The sequence below is a fragment of the Adiantum capillus-veneris genome, chromosome 23 (assembly GCF_014529385.1).
Source record: "Adiantum capillus-veneris isolate H3 chromosome 23, ASM1452938v2, whole genome shotgun sequence".
NCBI lineage: Eukaryota > Viridiplantae > Streptophyta > Polypodiopsida > Polypodiales > Pteridaceae > Adiantum > Adiantum capillus-veneris.
The window spans coordinates 73,808,465-73,823,952 of record NC_140953.1 but is presented as its reverse complement, the minus strand read 5'-3'; the positions used below and the strand labels follow the sequence as shown (position 1 = coordinate 73,823,952).

Here is a 15,488-nt window from a genome sequence, read left to right as displayed (position 1 = left end):
CATACTCACAGCAAACAAAGTTAATCCATGCTCATATTGGGCTTTCCGATGCCCAGCAAGAGCTGCACGCTTCATCCACTTCTTGGCATACTGAGAATCTCTTATGAGGCCCTCGCCTTTCGTGTAACAAAGAGCCAAATTGTACATTGCTCTTGCACTGCCACCATCTGCAGCTCGTTGATACCACCGAGCCTGCACAACCAAGATGCACAGTTATTGCAGCACAACTTTTCAAATGGGTTATATATTTAAAGCTGGTGAGAAACCACCTCCCTAGAGCACCTCAGAATTAATTATCTTACACTCGAGACAAATAAGAGTCGATCACCAACATGAGCGATAACACTCGTTTCCATCAAGCAAAAACTACAGCTCTTAGAGCTACATCCAGATTATAATGCACACACTTAGGCCTAGTGCCTTGCCGGATCAAAGGACAGGAAAAACCGTAAACAACGCTTACCACAGTTTCATTTTTGAAGGTTGTAGAGCACTTCTAAAGCCTTTTTAACATGCAAGACAAGAAAGAAACTTGGCCTGCTAATAAGACCTTGCCCTTCTTACAGGGGCATTGAAAATATGAAACCTCAAGTGAAGGTAAAAGATATGCTTTATAATAAAAACCATGAAAATTTCAATTAATTGTCAGAATTACAACTTAAAAATGTTACAGCAGTGAAACTTGGAAATTTAAATCATAAAATGTGATATATCAAAGGGCTAATCAAAATTTAAGCCTTCAAATGCAAGGCATGTGACTGAGCCACCCTTGCCTTAAAAGAAATGGGCCACTCTTCTTAAATGAAGACTAAATTAGAAGCTCTTTACGCTTGACATTAGGAATCATCTCCAACTAATAATAGGAAGACACCCTTGTGACAAGCAATCAACAACTATTGGCTTCTGCCTAAAACAAGGCATAAGTTCAAACAAAAGAAGTGGCCTACTACTTGGGATTTCATGAATCCGTGTGCCTAACTGCTTATGTTTCAACAAAACAAGGGATAGGTGCTAACAAAAGATTTAGGGTAGGTAACCATAACATAATAATTTCTTTCTTAAGAAGTATTCCCGCAATTACCCTGTAAATAAGTAGATTTTCCTTTGTCACTTCGAATAAGAAAAAATATTGCATGTGTTCACCCAAGGTGATTATCACTCTATTATAATACTTCAAATTGCAAATAAAAAGAACAAGCAATCCTTTACATAATATATTGAGTCTTCATAACATGTTTTGAAGTTCGAAAATGCAATCATTATTTTCTTCATAGATGCCATATTCATCATTCCAGATACATTGAGCAGTGTGAATAATGAGGATCACATACAGCTTTAACTATACTGCTATCTACCCCTCTTCCTTGTTGGAGACACAACGCGAGACTATATTGAGCACGAACATGGCCCGCTAAGGCTGCTCGCTGGAACCACTTGACTGCTTCAGCGGCATTGTTTGGATCTGTTCACATTCAAATAGCTACTCAGACTTCTAGACATATTCAATAAGAATTGGTCCAGAAAAATGTAGTAAGAATTGGTCCAGAGAACAATGTAGAAATAGTTAACAATATGATGCATTGTGTATAAAGGTGCTACTTTGTAGAAAAGCAAGACCAAGGTTGCACTGGCCAGCTGGGTCACCTAGCTCTGCAGCCTGCTTGTACCAATGGACCCCTTCTTGTTTTTGTCCCTGCAAGTGGATATTTTCCCATCTGTCAGTTGAACAACACAAGTTTCGAACAAAAAAGCATGCTCACAACTACGACTTCAACCACTAAACCCTCACTTACAAGAGAACAAGCATTCCCATGATAAAATCACTAGCACACAAAGGAATTAGAGTTTAAGCACACCATTTCCCACAGTAAAAGACCTGCATCCACCATAGCAGCAGTACAGCCCCGCTTGGCTCCATTTAGAAAAGAGAGCAAAGCTTTATCCACATTCCGAGCAATTCCTCCACGGCCATGCTTAAACCTTTTTCCCCAATGAACAAAGTGCATGGCTTCCCGAAGAGGCGCCAAGGCCAGGCACCAAGAACGGCAGACCCTGCTTGCTGACCACAAATCTTTCCAAGAGAAGGATCCCATGACTCTTAACAGAATATCATCGGGAAGCATGGCGAAATCAGGAACTCCATGGGTATGATTTGTTGACCTTACGCTGTAGTTTCTGGCATTGCTGGATGGGTTTGACTCACACCAAAGTGGTGTATGTGGTGTGAAAACCATGCAAGCCTTGCTTTGATTGATATCTGCATGAAACTCTCCAAGACTACAGCAAACTTCGTGCTTCCTGCTTTCTCTGCCACAGAAACTTGAAGAATGAAAAGTTTTACCTGTAAACTCTAGCTTTCCATCGTCATCATCCTTCTTGATGGGAAACCTAAGAGGCCCACATGCAAGTTGATCAACCCCATGGCCAGAGGCCTCCTCGTTCAGGGAAATGTGATGGTTGTAATCGGACAAATTGTAATCTCTGCTGCTCTTTGTTTGCCTGCTAGACGCAGAAGCTTCGCTTTGGCAATGACGAGGGTGGGACGAGTCCTTTCTATGACGCCAATTAAATTCGCCATAATCGGAGGCAGAAATGGTGGAGAAAATGTGTCCTCCAGAGCCTCGTGGCCACGTAAGCTGCTCCATCAGTGTTCAGGCAGAGGTTGCAAGAAGAGGACAAGCGGTCGGCAGAGATAGCGGAAGAGGCGATGGAATTGAATGATGGAAACCAGGTGCTTTCGTTAATACATCGAACATATCTGTCTGAACCGCCATGCCTTGCCAGCTGCACCTCAAAGCAGGTTAGTTTGTCTTTCTGTGGGTTTTACTGGAGGGAGGGAGGGAGAGAGAGAGAGAGAGAGAGAGGGGGGGGGGGGGGGGGGGGGGGGGGAAAGAGAGAATTATTGTATACATATATATTATATGTGTGTGTGTGTGTGTGTGTGTGTGTATATAGAGAGAGCGAGAGTGGTGGGGTGGGAGAATCATTGACCTATGGACCAAATGAAACATGTCTCTAATTTGACCTGATCAATGACTCTCCATGTTGGAGGACTCCAGAAATGACGGTGGCGATACAGTGCACGAATCAACTAGAGAGAAAGGTATCTAAGCACTGGCCTAGTAAAAAATGGTATGCCAAAAAGTTTGATTACACAACTTGTGCATATAATTAGAAATGGAACATTTCCCATCCTCATCCATGTACACCTCACTTGTGCTATGAACTATTTATGGTATACACATAACCCCCTAGCCAATATCTATTATGGCATCGACGCATCTATGTGTTGTAAAGTTCTCCTGATGTGTATATTGTGAAGTGGGGTCTACAAGAGCGGCTATCTCAATGGGAGTGTAAGAAGGTTACACAAAATGAGGAGTGGATGGCAAACCTTTGCCAATAGGGGTGGCACTAGCAAGTGAGACTGGCATGGCAATTTAGCACTTACACAAGCATGGTGGGGATTTGGCATGCATGTCGCGACTTCAACATAATTTGTCGCCACCACCACTAGAGGGATGAACTGTGATGATAGGGTCCTTGAGTGGATACCAACGACTCCAAGCACCATGATGATGTGCTCTAGCAAGGGAGATGGCATAATGAACTCTAGGTATACTAGGAGGTGCGCACACACACACACACACACACACACACAAAGTCAAATCGAGCATCAAACTTCTCCCATGTGCTAGGTGTCTCTGTCGAGGGTGTATGGGAGGAGAAAAGCGCCAGCTAGAAACAATCAAATGTATGAGAACTCTACATCGTAATTTGAGTCATCGTAATCTTTTTTGAATGAAATTTACATGACACAATTGACATAAAAACACAATTACTTATAGTCAACTTAATATTCATAAAAAACACAACCATTTAACTTGTAGAATGATGTCGCGATAATGCAATAAGATGCTTACATTTTGATATATCTACCACAATAGGAGCAAACTGGTTGGAATACAATGATTGGGCTTTAAGAAGCCTCCATCTTGTTTTGGCACATGCATACTTTTGGCCACAATCCTCCATGTTGGTCACAACTCTCTCCTCTATATACTATTGACCAAAACCTTCCATGCTTACATTGACCTACTACACATCCAATTTGATTATTTCTTGTAGCATTCCCAAAATACACAATCTTAGATATGCTTGGCTTCACATCTACTAATGAGCGTTGACTAACCTGCAAAACTTTAGCCATGACTCCACAATCAAATGAGCAATACTTTGTATCAACTCTCTCCTCCCTAAAGTATTCATCTCGAGACAAAGAAGCTGTATTTGGCTTGTATTGTGTTTAAAAAAAACCAAGTGGCTTATCTCCTAGTGTGGATATACACGCATACCCATCACATATACACATAGTGTATTCATTCTTTATTAGTCTAAGGAATAAGAATGGGGGAGTTCACCATTGGAGCTCTGGCTACACATCGTCTCTCTCTCTCTCTCACTCCTCTCATACCCAATTTTGCTCCTGTCAATTGGTATCAAAGCGGTGGTTCAAAATCCAACCTCTAAGTCCAAAGAAAGAGACACGTTGAAACTTGGATGGCTTTAGCCCTCGATCCAAAAAGATATTGAAGCTCTACTATATGAATTCAACCTCTGAGCCAAAGAATGTTGAAGCTATGGATGACTCCAATCTCTGAGCCAAAGAAAGTGGATCATGTTGTTACTATAAGGAGGACAGAAAAGAAGTCCCATGTTTGGCTTAATGGGGTGGTTGTTGGGGTAAGCCCAACTTGTGGATTGTTTGTGGTGCTTAACTAGTAGGCTTGTCATGATAATTAATTTTTAATCTTTTAAAAGTACTTCCTATCTTAAATTGGCCACTTAAGTCTGGGGAAAATAAAAAAGAACAAGTGAAGTTAGTCAAAGTGTTTATAGACTTAATTCGGTCAAAGGCTAGGGACCAAAGGAAAGAATTTTATTAAAGAGCAAATATAATTGCTGTTAAATTATCTCGATCAAAGGTACACATTAAGAAAGGATAAATCTATCATAAGAAACCTTGATCAAAGGTATAGGACAAAGGGAGTTAGTAAGAGCAATTATAAGAGTGTACAAATAAAATTTCGATGTGTAAATTTTAAATAATCAAATATACTCATTAAACTCTAGGTATGAAGTCTGGGAAGCCTCAAGGTAAAACTAAAACTTATTAGAGTTAGTTTAAATTTAGCAAGGTCTACATTTAAAAGGTTCTAGGACGTACCTCCCAAGAATTGTACTGAAGTTGTGCATGGGAGGAGAAGCTTCAAAGCCCAAAGATGAGTTGTATTTTTACCAGAGTCCGTCTTAATTTAGCAAGTTCTAAATCAGCAGGTAGACTCTAAGCCGGGTCAGCTTCATAAAGCCTCCAAAGGATAGTGCAAAGGTATTGCACATGAGCTAGTTAAATTGAAGGTAAGACTACACTTTTTAATTAGTGAGAGGGAAAAGCAAAAGATTGTGGTTAGAGCAACCCTTCTCTTTTTGGTAAGTTGACTCTAGTCCTTCTATTCCATGCCACATGTCTAAAGTAGCTCACACATGCTTAATGGATAGTTGGGCAAGTGTGTGCATGTGTACTTTATCCAAATACAAGTCAAGGAGGAGGGGGGGTGAGTTTTTTTCATGAATAGAAGGAAGGGGACAAGTGTCAACACATGTACCTAGTACCCAATCTTGGGATTTTTGGCAAGTAGGGAAAGGGGAAAAAGGAGGAGGCTCGTGGGATTTTGGACATATTATTTCTCATTTTTTCACACTCTCTCTCACTCTCATGTGCCCAAGTAAATCCAAGCAAGTACTCTCTCTCTCCCCCTCTCACATGGGAGCGCAAGAGATGTTTTCTTTGCTCAAGCACTTGGCTACGGATGCAAATCCAAGCAAGTAGATACATGAAAGATCATCTTCTTCTTCTCTATTATTCTAGCTATGCTAAAAGCTTGCTTATAGAGTAAGCATACTAGAAAAGATTACATCTTTGCTTAAAGAATACTACTCTTCATCCTCATCTACCTCCATCCCCGCGGTTTTGGGGAGGTTAACGTCTCCATGCATTTCCAAAAATTGACATGGCCTATACCAACAAATCTACACGAATTATAGGAAGCTTTATAGGAATGTGGGCATACTATAGGTGCTTCATAGAAATTTTTCACTCATAGTAGGACCATTGTATGATATAACTTAAAAGAACAATAATTTGTGTATGGATTGCGAAAGAAATAAAACTCTAAAAACCTTAAAGAAAAGCTTATCTCTCAACCTGTATTAATATTATTGGACCTCTCAAAACCTTTTGAAGGCCAATGTGATGCTTGTGGACATTGCCTTGTGTTGGGGTATAGGCGTCTGTGCCTTGCCCGACCGCCCAGAGTCTGGGCGCCCACTGACTAGTATACCTTATACATAGCATAAGTGTATAGGGGGCTGCTCACTCTTGGAGTCTCCCCACCCACATCGTGTGTGTCTCCTTCTCTCTCTCTCTCACTCTCCATCTGTGGTGCTCCCCGATCCCCTTCAATTGGTATCAGAGCTATGGTGACCGCGGAGAGCACGACGGTTTTGAGAGCTTCGAGGCGATAGCTTGCTCTCTCTCGACGGTAGAGAGATTAAGAAAGCAGAAGACTTGCTGTGAGAATGCAATGGGAGCTTGTGAGCTCAGTTGAGAGTGATGTAGGCTCTTGTGGAAGCTCAGAAAGGAGTGTGGAAGATTGTGTGTAAGTGAAGGTGCTGCCCTAAAACTGTGTGCGCAGCAGCACTATTTTCAGATTCGTTTTTCTCCTTGTAGAATGCAGATCTGAGAATTCTGTCTGTCATGCCCATTCGTTTCGACGTGGTCTACAACTTTGCAGAAGAAACTTTTTGCAAATTCCTCACCGTTTTGCTGATATTCAGCTCAGACTGACTGTATACAGAAATTCCAGATTTTCTGTTGTCGCATTGTGTGCGAGTTTGATGCACTTTTGGAAGCACGGGAGATGCTTGAAGTTGAGTGCATAAATTCTGAGCTGAAGATGCAATTGCAGCTTGTGTTAAGCTTGTGGTTTGAGGGTTTTTTGGTAGACTTGGGCAACGAAGTACGGAGGCACTTACACACCACCGAAGAGGTCTCTTGAGAGACGCAGGTTTTTGGAGCACACAGGTGGAGCTTCTTTCACTGGTTTTCACGGGATACTTTGGCACTGATTTTGTGCTTGGATTCATGGTCTTTGCGGATGGTTTGCATATGGTTATGGCGCATGGTTGATGCCCATTATACATGCATTTTGACGAGCACTTTCAAGTGCCGGTGAGCTCTCTTGAGAGAATTGTTTTCGCATTGATCAAGTTTCCGGATTGCAAATCTTTTGGCGCTTGCTTATGCGCGGTCACTCTGTTGATGTACGTTGAGTGCGGATTGCCATTGTATGTGAACATGTGGAGCCATTTTGGCATTTCTACTCATTGGCATTGAGTAGTGTTATGGTTTATGGTAGAGATTGTACTTGAGTTTTTGCTCAGTTTTCAGGGGAAATTCTGTCCGATTTTTCCCAGATTCTCGCCATAGTTTGTGATCGAGTGTTTACTCTCACTTTGACAGGTTTTGTCAGTTTGGACACAGTTTTGTGTTTTTGTATCCACTCTCGCAAGAGTGAGGAGTTGTGTATCTTTCTTTGCTTGAGACAGTGGTTTGCTCTCGGGTGGGAGAGTCTTGTGATCTCGAGCATTGTTTGCCATAGTTTTGCAGAGCTTATGCATGTATGTTGAGTGTAGTTTGATGCGCATTGATTGCTCATTTTATTGAGCTTACAGGACAATGGTTATTTTGTGTTGATAACCATTGTGCGTCGAAACTCTGGCGAAATTTTCCCAGGAGTTTTATGCGTATCATTTATGTGATCTAGGTAGAGATTGCGGGTTGCACTCAGCATTTGCGTGCGGTGTTCTCTGCAGGTGGGAGATTTGTGCGTGTGTATGCATCGATACCGCACAGTGTGGGCTTGGTGATTAGCTCACAGATTGCAGTGTGATACTAGAGCATGCGAGGCTTGTATTGACATTGCGGGAGCTCTATTTTGGAGTGTGTCTCACAGGTTTTACATTGTGTTTCTGGCCATATTTGTAGACAGTTTCCAGGTTTTGTTGGTGAGGTGGTTTTGCTTTCTAGTTTGCTACATTGTGCTCATGGCAGAGACAGGTGATCGATCAGATTGTGACCTCTCACAGATGCGCGTGTTTGATGGGTCAGACTTTGCGGCATGGAGAGAGTGTATGCTGATGCATTGACACAGCGAGGGTTGCATCGACCATTGAGTGGTGATGCAGGTAGACCTTCAAACATGTCTGACGATCAGTGGCAGGAGCTAGAGGAGATGGCACTATCTACGCTCTCTTTGCACCTTGCAGAATCTGTATATGCTCTTGTTATGTATGAGACTACTTCGAGAGCACTTTGGCGCAGATTACATGATATGTATGATAGATCTGAGTCATCACGGACTCGTGTGAGACATGTACATTCACGAGCACGCCGACAGGTGACATGTTGGTATTGTGGTCATTCTGGACACGTTAGACGGCGTTGTTTTCGTTGTATGCGACATCGTAGGAGACATGGCAGTCTCAGAGATGTATGTAGTGATGCCATGGACTCATTTGCTTTGACAGTTGATGCAGATGTAGTGTCGGAGTATACTAGTGACGGGGATGTCACTTTTACCTCGAGCTATGCACGAGATGCTATACATGTGGATAGTGCACTCCCTTCGCAGTGGTTGCTAGACGTAGATGCTATGTTTCATGTCACGCCGCATCGTGCATGGTTTTGTAGCTATTCTAGCGGGATGCTTGGCGGTGTACGTTTGACCGATGGATCGGTGCATGCGATAGCAGGTGCAGGAGATGTGAGACTGTCATTACCGAGTGGTGCATCTTACTTGTTACGACATGTGCGCTATATACCAGATTTGACAGTGAGTTTGATCTCGATTGGTCAGCTTAGAGATTGTGGATGTCAGATTTCGCTACGAGAGCGAGATTTTGTGATGCATTTGGGTTCGCTAGTGATTGTGAGAGGTGCCAGGAGTGGTACAGGTTACCCATTTCATGTGGATCACGCGAGAGACGGTGTTGTCTCTGTGATCATGCAGCCAAGTAGACAGTGAGAGAGCAGGCGAGTCTCTTTTGCTTGTGGGTTGCAAGATGCTTTGCATGGAGTGCAGAGTAGTGAGCTCGTTGTGCACACAGTTGGGGCACGACTTGAGCAGTCACACAGAGAGGTGACAGAGTCAGACATGCATGCTTTGCTAGTGACTAAGCAAAGCAGAGAGTCAGTTGTCCGAGATACTTCTATGCAGGATAGACAGGTAGAGCGGTCTTGCTCTAGTGAGTCACGACAGGAGGACGTTGTGCAAGAGTCTATGCATATGGAGTTAGAGCATGAGAGCTCTAGTGAGTCACAGCAGATTGAGTGGTCATGTTTGCAGTGGATGATTGCAGAGGAGACTGAGATGTCAACGATTATGCAGTCATTCCTTTCTATGCTTGACAATGAGCATGGGGATATAGTTGTGCAGGATATGTCTTCCACCAGACACCTAGAACAGCTGGTTTGCTCTAAGGTTGCACGACAGGTTGATGCGTCTTTTGCGGACAGTCAGGAGATGCATGTGGCTGACACGCCTTGTCAGTCAGAGATGCCTATTGCCAGGGATATATATGTTGATGCATGCTCCGTAGAGCTAGCAGGGCCCGCTAGCATTGCATCGGCATTCGGTGGTCTCATGTATGAGATGTTGATCTTGAGACCGGATATCGCAGCTGCAGTGGGAGCATTTGCAGTTGGGGTTGTCAGTCGTTTGTTGGCTGATGATGGCATAGTGCACGAGGGAGATATGCAGGTATTGCGTACATACTTGCAGTACGTGTGCGGTACGTCTCGTGGTGTATGGACTTACACGGGAGCAGGACAGCCGGATGCACACGATCACAGCAAGCCAGTGGGCATCGGTTGAGAGCGGTTTTCTCTCACTAGGTTCTCTTGCTTAAAGGCACAATCGCCTTTAAGTGGGAGGTTGTTGGGGTATAGGCGTCTGTGCCTTGCCCGATCGCCCAGAGTCTGGGTGCCCACTGACTTGTATACCTTATACATAGCATAAGTGTATAGGGGGCTGCTCACTCTTGGAGTCTCCCCACCCACATCGTGTGTGTCTCCTTCTCTCTCTCTCTCACTCTCCGTCTGTGGTGCTCCCCGATCCCCTTCACCTTGGGGTTGTGTTGCTTCAAGAAGAGCATGCCATAGCATACGAAATAGGAGATTGAACAAAAAAAGAATCTAGGCATATATAAAAATGAGCTACTAGCTATCTTACATGTCTTAGATGCATAGAAGCATGATATCCAAAGCACTTCACTTTTTTTGTGCACGAGTCACCAAAGTCTTAAGTACTTTATGACACAAACTAAATTGAGTAACAAGGTGGGAAATTTCTCTTTCACATTTTTATTTTCATATCGTTCACATAGCTGATAAGCACAACTAAGTGGCTTATTCTCTTTCACGTAGACCAAGGGCCCGGGGTGTCCACTAGGAAATATGTAAGATAGCACGTGCGAACAAAATAAGGGATTTATAATTAGGTACATTTACACGAAAATGTACTTCTATAAAGCGTTTTTTGAGAAAGTGAAAATTTTCATACATAAGGCCTAGTTTTTTTACAAAAATGCATACATAAGGGGTACATATAATATTTCAAAAGATATAGGTAAGGGATTATTTAAATACCTCTTGTTCGCACGTGCTATACTCATAGTGGACTCCCCGGGGCCAAGGGTAAATGTTGTATCAATAGCTACTCATAATGATATATCCTCTATGATAGATGAGTATGAGATGGATCCAGACTTCAAAGATGTAATGTCAGCAATTGCACTAGGGAAGAAAGAGGAACCATACAATGTGCAAGATGGTTATCTCCTCTATGGCAATAGTTTATACGCTACATATAGTTTGCGTGAAAAAGTTATGTATGAATTTCATGCTTCCCCTTATGCAGGATATAGGAATTCAAGCTACTCTTAAGGGAGTAGCAACCATACAGGACTATGTTACCAAGTACATTGCATGTCAAAAGAAAAAATATGATGGAGGGAAACAACCTGGCTTGCTTTAGCCAGTATCTATACCTAATTCCCCATGGGAGAGTATATCCATGGATTTCATCTTTGGATTGCCAAAGTCTATTCATGGGAATACATGAGTATGGACAATAGTAGACTGGTTTAGTAAAAAAATGCATTTTATACCGATAAAAAAGTCTATTAAAGCACACCATATGGCAACCCATTTCATATCACAAGTCTTTAAGTATCGTGGCTTACCAGCATCCATAGTATCCAAGAATAGTAGTTTTTGGAAAGGTCTTTTTAAGAATATGGGTACTAAGTTGAATTGCTCCTCCTTGGCCTATCACCCAGAAATAGATGGCCGAAGTAAAATTGCAAACTTGGCCATTATTGTACACGGATGCGTGCGTACACGGTGCAATGTGCATGCGGGAAGGAGAGAAAGAGAGAGTACACAGTGTGTGGGTGGAGCAAGACTCGGGAACTATGAATGAGGAGCTCCTTATTCTTGGTATATGTAAAAGAATAAGGTGGTGTCAGTGGGCGTGCACCCATCACTTGGGCAGCCGGCAAGGCACAGACGCATGTATCCCAACAATCTCCCACTTAAAGGCGAATGTGCCGATAAGTGGATCCTACTAGCTAAACTACTAATATGTACAAGAAACTAGGTGAGAGACTCTCTCAACATATTCCCACTGGCTCACTGTTGATCTACACGCAGTCATATCGGCTCTGGTGGTAGGCGAGCGTGCGTATCCACGCTAGAGCCTACATGTAAATCATGCAGACAACTCTGTATGGTCTGCAAAGCTCCACAAAGCTTCATGCTAGTGTCAGTCACCGCACAACTGACAACCCCTGCTACAAATGCTCCCACTGCAGCTGCTCGGTTGGGCCTCGACACTAGTAAGTATAGCATGAGACGCCCGAACGCTGACAAAATCTGTGCAAACATGGTTGTACTCTCCTCCCCTGCGCTAATTGCAATCATTGTATCATTAGGACTACCCATCGCGTATGGATGTGTCAACACCGACACTGGGATAGCTACGTCCCTCTCACCCATAGGCGGCATTGCGCATCCTGGTACCAACTTATCAGCCTCTAACATGAGCATATCAAAGAACTCCATGTATGTCATCTCTGTCTGTGTCTCTAGGGAGCAGACATACTATACCTCTGCCTGCACAAACTTTCACAACACCTAATGTGTCTCACTAGGGCATTGCTGCTCTTCTAGAGAGTCTACTAGCACGTCTTGTGTAGCTAAATGCTCTGTCTTGTGAGCATGTTGGAGCTCACTGGCAAGACTCGTCTCTCGCTCAAAGCATGCCATAAAAACAACCGAGATTATGGCATTCCTCAGACACATGCATAGGATATACTATGCCACTATGGGCTCCTCTGGCAATCACTAATGAACCGCAATCCATCTGGAAAGAGTGCTCTCTAAGTAGTATTTGACAACCAAAGTCTACTAACTGTCTCACTGAGATCAAGCTCTGTCTCAGTTGAGGAACATAGCTCACATGCCGTAGCGTATATGATGCACCACTAGACAAACATCTCCTGCACCCTCTATGTCACATGTTGAACCGTCAGCAAGTCACACAAAATCAAGTCTCTCGCTAGAAAATGTGATGAACCACTCACGACATGGTGTGGCGTGGAAAGCAACATCGCTATCTAGCAACCACTGTGGAGAAAGTGTGCTATCCATAGACACATCTCCAAGAGGTACACTCGAGACAAGCATGACATCACCATCACTGGCATAGACTGCCAGTGTAAGTGCCTCTCTAACATGTGTCAAATTTGTATTTGCATCACGCATACATCTTCACTGCTATCTCATACATTTGAAACAACGGCGCCTAATGTGCCATGTGTCACCACAGTGCCAACAACGCCATCACTGTGGACCTTCTATTGTTCACCTTCCTTGCACAATCTGCATTCATGTAGCTGACTACACATTTTTCTTTTCTTCCAAAGAAAATGCACAACTCTATTGTACCATTCAGATATCTTTTCACACCTTTTACTGCCTCCCAATGCTTCTTGCCAATATTTGCCATAAATTTGCTAGCAACTCCCACTACAAAAGAAATGTCTAGATGAGATCCTAATCATGGAGTATATCAAAGAGCCAATTGCATATGCATAAGAAATCTTATACATTTGAGCCTTTCTTCTTTAGATTTAGGATAATCCTCTTGGCTTACTTTCACATACAAAGGTAGTGGAGTAGAAGGCGGATTCTCCCCGTTCATAAAATTTAGTCTCTCTCTCTCTTACTCCCAAGAATGGAAGAAGAGGGGACTTTGATGCTCTCTCACTCATGAGAAGGGAAAAAGAGGGGAATTCAATCCTCTCTTGCTCTCGAAGGTGAAGAAGAGGGGAACCGGATTTGTGCTCTTGCTCTTTCTTTCTCACCCTTGATGACGAATTGAAGAGGATTTTGGGTGCTCTCAATGGAGAGTTATAGTTTTTTTTATAGATGGGGAAGCTTTTTCGTGATGGAGAAGGGGAGGATCATGTTCATACCATGTACATGCTTGGGTGCTTTGAAGGGGAAGAAGAAGAAGGGAATTGGTTGCACTTGTGCTATGGTGGAGCTCTTCTATGAATCCCGCTATGGTCGCATGTGGTCTCGCTTTTAATGACATGTGTTAGCTTAGCTACTTACATTCCCCCTTCCTAGCTCGTGTCATCTCGTGGCACAACCAAATATAGGTTGGTCCACGGGTTGTCCTTGGTGAGGAGTGTCAAAAGTCCTTTGCACTTAAGATGACTTGAGATTGGCTATTTGTTCATTTGAGTGTTTTATTCTTGGGGGGGTTCTCGCTAGTCTAAACATTGTTCTTGTAATAATCAGACTGTAAAAATCCAGAGTTCAAAAATTAGTGCATGTTTTCAAATTCAAATATAACATAGCAATGCAAACATGGCTACAGGCATAGGAGAATGCATGAGACTTGTAAATAGTGAAAATTGGCACATTAGATCAGTATCCTCAAGCCCTTGATGGTGTATATGAAATATTAGGTGATTTGGAGCATGAAAAGTTGGTATAAGTCCCCAAAACAAGATAACAATCTTTGAAATTGGCTTATTGGCCCAAACAAGTTCAGATTTGATGAGGGGACTTAGAAAATATGTGCCAACACTCTAGCGATGAAAAATTTCCCCCTTCTTGAAGAGCTCTAGCATGGTATTTTGGCAATGCAATTTGATGTATATGCTAATACTATTGGGGTTTAGGCCAACTAGTTGGATCTCTCTCTCTCTCTCTCTCTCTCTCTCTCTCTCTCTCTCTCTCTCTCTCTCTGCACACACACCACACACACACCCCACACTTACACACACACACACACACACACACACACACACACACACACACACACACACACACACCATCCCCCCCCACCCCTCATCCTCGCGTAGCAGGCCGCCGTCAACAAAGCCGAAATATATATATATATAAAATATATACATAAGCCCGTTCCCATGCATGCATGCGCACCCACATCTATATACATACACACATACGTCCACTCATGCACCGATACGTACACACACACACACACGCATATACGCACCACACACAAATACCAAAAAAAACCCGAAGGAGGTCTACGACTATGACATCGACAAAAAGAAGGACGACCCAAAGCACGCGCCACCAACAACAAAAAGAGGAAATGCGTCGAAAGCATGCCCCGGCCGACCCCGAAAAGAAGTACGCGCTACACCGACGCACCGTCAACACACCATTCACCGGCATCACGCAACCACAACGCCATTTTCAGTAATTTATAGGTTATTTTCATCATTGTAAAATTCCCACTTTGTAAACTCCCTCTCTCTAGGTGATGGTCACAAAGGCCCACCTAGAGATTCTCATCTTTTAATAACCTCCCAAAACAAAGCAAGGGTCAACCACACTGGGCCCACCACTTGCTTTGTCTCCCCGATTAGCTTACTAAAGCACACCAGGATTACCATAATCCAAGCAACCAACACCTATAAATTGGCACTGAGAGGTCACTAGGGGGGGGGGGGGGGGCAGTTCATGAGAGGTCAGCACTTGGTAGAGTGTAGTGGGAAGAGTTGACACTAATTGGCATCATGAGGAGGGGGTTTGTGTGTTGGTTTGCCTTGGGAATTGCACAATAGGAAGGGAGCCACGCCCACCTCTCGACTCCAATGTTCAATGCACACATGTATACACGCTCTTGGTAGCAAGCTTCACAATCATTGAGTCGTCTTAGAGAACGCACCAAGTAGTTTGCACCATCTTTTCTCCCTACTTCTCTATCACCACGGTGTGTTGCCTCGCCGAAAGGAAGGTCGTTGTAAATACTGCAGAATTT

General features: G+C 43.3%; 1 protein-coding gene and 1 pseudogene across 3 annotated transcripts in view; one reads left to right on the top strand and one right to left on the bottom strand.

Moving 5' to 3' along the window:
• LOC147427986 (F-box protein At1g70590-like) overlaps positions 1 to 2,857 on the bottom strand; it is a 62,208-nt gene extending 59,351 nt beyond the window's left edge. The window contains exons 1-5 of one of the 3 annotated variants that reach the window (XM_086496289.1): positions 2,342 to 2,847; positions 1,857 to 2,257; positions 1,600 to 1,693; positions 1,332 to 1,462; positions 10 to 192 (exon numbers count right to left, since the gene is read on the bottom strand). In XM_086496289.1, the coding sequence (XP_086352415.1) occupies positions 10 to 192; positions 1,332 to 1,462; positions 1,600 to 1,693; positions 1,857 to 2,257; positions 2,342 to 2,645 (1,113 nt within the window). In that variant the 5' untranslated portion in view covers positions 2,646 to 2,847. Of the gene's footprint in view, positions 1 to 9; positions 193 to 1,331; positions 1,463 to 1,599; positions 1,694 to 1,856 lie in introns of all 3 variants that reach the window. The other 2 variants (XM_086496287.1, XM_086496288.1) reach the window with 2 other exon arrangements.
• Positions 2,708 to 15,488, top strand: part of LOC147427985 (uncharacterized) — a 42,023-nt pseudogene continuing 29,242 nt past the window's right edge.